The sequence below is a fragment of the Solanum tuberosum genome, unplaced genomic scaffold (assembly GCF_000226075.1).
Source record: "Solanum tuberosum cultivar DM 1-3 516 R44 unplaced genomic scaffold, SolTub_3.0 scf00290, whole genome shotgun sequence".
Lineage (NCBI taxonomy): Eukaryota > Viridiplantae > Streptophyta > Magnoliopsida > Solanales > Solanaceae > Solanum > Solanum tuberosum.
The window spans coordinates 147,157-152,570 of NW_006239226.1; the positions used below are offsets into that span (position 1 = coordinate 147,157).

A 5,414-nucleotide genomic window follows, 5' to 3' on the forward strand; every position below is an offset into this window, starting at 1 on the left:
AATCTGTTTTAATTATTTTTTTTAAATTGTAGTAAATGGGGAATTTTTTGACTCCAATATAGGTCACATAAATTAAGACAGTGGAATAACTTAATAGTTTAGCTATCATGTTTTGCTTTTTAATAGTTAATTGAAATAATTTTTGAAGTTAAATTAGCAAAACAATTTAATAGCTTAAAAATTATATTTAGGATACTAAAATAATACGGAGAGACTATAAAATATAAATTATAATTTTCTTATTTTAATATAATAAAAAGTATATTCTAAAATATTAATGAAGTTCAAATACTTTTAGTTTCAAAAAATTAAAACATAGACAAATATTTTAGAACGGAACAAACAATAAATGATAGAATTACTATTACAGAAGCATAATTGAAGGTAGTGCGTGCAGAGAAATCACGGGTGAGCAGTAAGTGTACAGTGTACTCACAAGTACGAAATACGACCTTACTTTTTCAGAAAGTTTTTTTTATTGATTTTATTCCGTTATCAATATGGGTTGTGGTTGAATGATAAATACTTTTTTATTCTTAATTAAGAAGTCTCGAGTTTGAGTCCCCTTGGATACGGAGTTGCCTTTATTAGAAAGTGCTTTATCCCCCAATTTGGGACTTTCCGATGTAAATTCGAACTTAATCAGATTTCAATGTGGATAACCGACACCATGTGAAAAAACCAAAAACCAAAAAAAAAAGGATTCTATTCAGTTTTAATTTTCTTAAAAAAGTTAAATGCTGCAACAAGATTTAACAGCAAAGCATTTGCACTTCTTTAGTATTAGGATTCCTTTGGTTTAGAACAATTATTTTATGATTATTTCGAAATAAGTACATCATTTGTAGAATAAATAATTTAAGTATTATTTAAAACCTCAAATCAATTGTGAGATAAAATAATTATATATTTTATCTTAAAATTATTACTATATTTTTACCTCACATCAAACGACTCCTTTACAGTACAAATTAAACGAGACAACATCGGATTTGACCTATATATATCACATAGAGATACAATTTGATCTTTCCGTCCTATTTTTTAAATTTCAGCAGAATCTTTTCAGTCCTAGGTTACCAGGTTTTTTCGTGTAAATCTATACTACTAATAAAATTTAACCCACTCCAACTACCAACGTAATTGATTCCTTTAGTTCTGTCTCTAAAACCTATGTTAGTCCGAATTATTTTTCTCTGTTTCAAATTAAGTGATATTTATTTTAAAACTTGAACAACCTTTTAAGAAAGTATTCATTTACTAACTTATCATTAATAAATATCTTGAATTAGTAATTTCATGGTCAAGTAAGATAATGATTAGAAGAACACCACTTATTTTAAAACGGAGTGAGTATTTTTGTTTAAATTTTGAATCTTTCAGTCCTAGGTAAACAGTTTTTTTCCGTGTAAATCAATACTAAAACTTTAGCAACTTTAACTTCCAAGGTAACTGATTCCTTTGATTCGGTCTGTAAAACCTATGTTAGTCGGAATTATATACTTTTTCTATCCATTTTTACTTGTTCAATATTGATTTAATACGTCTCTTAAGCAATAATAAATAAAATGATATTTTTTTCTACATCTTTAGATGATTAGTTCAATGCTTTGGGAATTACATTGAAGAATGACTATAGTTTATCTCTTGATTTTTTAAATTGAGCAAGTAAATATGAATACGGAGAAGTAAAAGTGGAGTTGGTAGTACTTATATTTCATTTAAATTGACATTTTGTATTTGTTGCTTGGCATTTCCTCATAGTAAATGAAACACCTTTATTAGAATTACCAAATGGACCACATTCCTTGATTAACTATATGAAATTAAAAAAAAAACATTTGATGCTTTATTTAGAGGCCAAAAAAGGCTTTGTATATGTTGTATTGGTATTGTTGATGACATACCAATACAACATTTTAGAGGTGCAAGTTGATGAAAATGATATAGTTAATGTAACTAGATTGAGACGTGAGTTATTTATAATTAGATTATGATTCTTATTCTGATTTTCCTTTTTCAAAGTGGTCCTTTTCCTTACCAACATCAATTTGCAGAAAAGTTGTTATCACACAATGAACCCCCATTTATAACTCCAATATGAGCTCCACAAAATTAAATTAAATCTCCCAAACAAAAAGCTTTCAATTGGCTCCATTAATAGGGGAGAAAAGAAATAAAATAAAGGAGGTTAGAAACTACACTAATTGTTGTAAATATATGATACATGATCACATCCATTTTTATTGACTCTAATTTTAACTAACATGAGTTATGGTAGGATGGGTGAGATACCTCCACTTTTTAATAGAGAAATCCTATTGTGAGCTCTGTCCCTAGAAATGAGCCCTCCAATATGCTATTTTGAATTAGTCAAACTCTAATACATGTACCAGACATACGCCAGATGAAAACCAAAAAAAGAAAAGAAAGAAGGTCTAAATCTTGAATTCATCAATTTATCATCAGGCAAGATAATAGATCAACAATCACTATACTTAGTTATCGATTTCAAGGTGAATCTTAATAGCTCAGTTGAGCGACTAAACTACTTTCATCTTGTTGATGAGAGTTCGATTCCATCCCGTTCTCCATATCCCTTGTTGCTAAGGAAAGAACAGGAAAAACAAAATAGGCAGTTTGAATTCTTGTTGATTATTTTGTAACAAGAAGAGGGAAATGCACATGCAAGAAAGAGATATGGTTAGCTCAAAATGGATAGTACTGGAAACGAGACTCAATAAAACTAGGTGCTATAAGTAAACAATGAGTGTGAATCAAGAAAACCAAAGTATGCAACAATTTTTTCACACTATTACTATTTCAAGTGAAAATTAATGCACATTTTTTGCATATCCCTAATTATAAAAAAATACAAGTTTACACACTCGTAAGGTCCACTTAAAAAAAAAGGTTTCGTATTAGTTGAACCTGAGACATCTAGTCAAGCATATGAGACGTTGATCGTTGGTGGTCCATGTACTAACCGGAGCACGGTGATGTGTACAACACAACAATATGATATATGTGGGGGATGATGGTGACCAAAGGGTTCCACATAGCACATGGAGGGCATGTTACTCTTGAAGCACAAATATGTTATAACTAGACAACTAGTACTACTAAGACAATACTGTAAGGCCCTGCCCTTTCTGATTTAAGCACCAACTACTTCAAACTGCCATCTTTAAATAGCTTCACTTTCTTTTTTATACATCTTATTAGCTACTCTTATAATTTATATACACCCCTCTAGTTTCGTCTCACTTTTCTTTTTAGTTTATCTCGTCTCACTTTTCTTTTTAGTTTATCTCAACGAAGAATGTGTCTCACAAGATTTAAAAGTTTTTTTTTACTTTCTTAAACATTGTGTCAAATAAAAAACCAGTTAAATAAATTGAAACGGATGGAGTAATTGATAAAAACACGCTGGCCCACTTCCAGGACCATGCTTCTTGATATTTTCAACTTATATAGTTTCTATAAATGATAAAACTTGAGGCCAAGGGACTGAGGGTAGTTTTAAATCAAATCTAGATCAAATTGGGTAATACTGGATTGCCAAATGGATCATTCTTTTATTTTAGCTCTCTTTTATCAAATTTCAAGAATTACTACCAATATTGTAGGAATATGAGGTTGTTTACTTATTGGATGTCAAGATTTAGAGTTAATAGACCCCATCACTTTGTGTCAGATAAAGAAATCTTGTCTAATTCACTAAGTCGTCCAATGATACAGAGATTGTAAATAAGACACGCGATCAAGCTTGTAAAGATGATCTACTGGTTCGTTGTCTGTATAAAGATAAATTAGCTAGGCAAAACAGATTCAAAGTCAAATGTTATAGATCATGATTCATAAAATCGATCTCCAAAAGCGCGATTGGACTATCTGAGGATGGTAAACCATCAAACACGGGGTGTTTAGACAGAGACAGAGAGCCCAGAAACAGGATAGTTAAGGTAGGAAGTTTCGAAGAAATATACACTATTGGATCCATAGTACAACATCAAACATATAATAAATCATAATTGTGCAAAATTTAAAGATAAGGATATCATGTACGGTATATATGCACTATGCAGTAACAAAGGGACAAGATATCAAATGAATATGTTTTAAATCCACCAGACATAGCTATTCACAAAACAGAGTAAGTAAACCAGCATCTTATAATTATAAACCACCCATACCTTGATGTATCGAAACAATCTTTCCATCAAGATAGATGTAAGATCTGTGTACACACCATCATCGTTAGACTAGCTGATGTTAGTTGTACGTACTACACATATATATTTTATGTATTGTAAGGTGCCTTATATTATATAACTATCCTACTTGGATCAATTACACCCCTGTTTCAATTATTTCATTTTTCCACGTGATTGACATGTTTAGAATTAAAAGATTAAATGACATTTTGGTATATTTTTCGTATCTTTAATTTAGACCACAAAATTCAAAAGATTTTTTATTACTTTCTTAAATTTTGTATCAAGTCAAAATCAGATAAAACAAATTAAAACGAAGAAAATAATTAAGAAACAAAAATAAATTAGTAAGTACGCAGAAAAATTGAAAATATAAAGGGGATGCCAAAAAACTTTTACGGAATACATGTGCTTATTTAATTGTAGTGGGACAATTAAGTTAACGTCATTCCATTTAGTTTATTTGCTTAGTGAAATTTTCAAGTATTTCACCTTGAATTCCCCAAAGCTTTCTTAGTTTAAAGCCACTCTTAGCCCAAAGTATTGATTAAATTAAAATAGTTGTGTTATAGCTAGATTCTAATTCCTTGAAAATTCCCTCCTCTCTTATTGTGTCCATTCAACAAAACTCGTTAAATAGAATTAACAATGAATTTTACTGTTTAAATACAAAATTTATTTATCGCTTATTTCTATTTTAATTTCACAATAGATTAAAATAATTGTTACCTTCCTCCATAAATAAATAGCTTCACATTCTCTCTGTTCCAAACACCACAACCTCTTTAGTAGCTTCTCTTTCTTCATTACCCTAAAGTTTTCAACTTTTTATTTTAGATTTCTTCAAGAATTTAAACATACAAAAATGGCCATCAGAAAATCAAACAAGCTGTCACATTCTGCAATTTTGAAGCAAATCATAATAAGATGTTCGAGTTTGGGAGTGAAACAGGGCTATGACGATGAAGACTATCAACTTCCCATTGATGTACCAAAAGGACATTTTGCAGTTTACGTGGGAGAAAATAGAACTCGATACATCGTACCTATTTCTTTTTTGACTCATCCCGAATTTCAATGCCTCCTTCGACAATCGGAGGAAGAATTTGGATTCGATCATGACATGGGAATTACAATTCCATGTGAAGAAGTTGTTTTTCGGTCACTAACTAATTCCATGCTCCGATATTAATTGAA

The 5,414-nt window shown here is 30.2% G+C and overlaps 1 protein-coding gene across 1 annotated transcript; it reads left to right on the plus strand.

Annotated features, from left to right (window-relative positions):
- Positions 1 to 5,082: 5,082 nt before the first annotated feature.
- LOC102603667 (auxin-induced protein 15A-like) lies at positions 5,083 to 5,414 on the plus strand. The gene has a single exon (XM_006359646.2). It carries the CDS (start codon positions 5,083 to 5,085, stop codon positions 5,407 to 5,409), a length of 327 nt encoding a protein of 108 aa, XP_006359708.1. The 3' UTR covers positions 5,410 to 5,414.

What these genes read in the sequence shown, in the direction of transcription:
- LOC102603667 (XM_006359646.2), top strand. Translation starts at nt 5,083, where the DNA reads ATGGCCATCAGAAAATCAAACAAGCTGTCACATTCTGCAATTTTGAAG.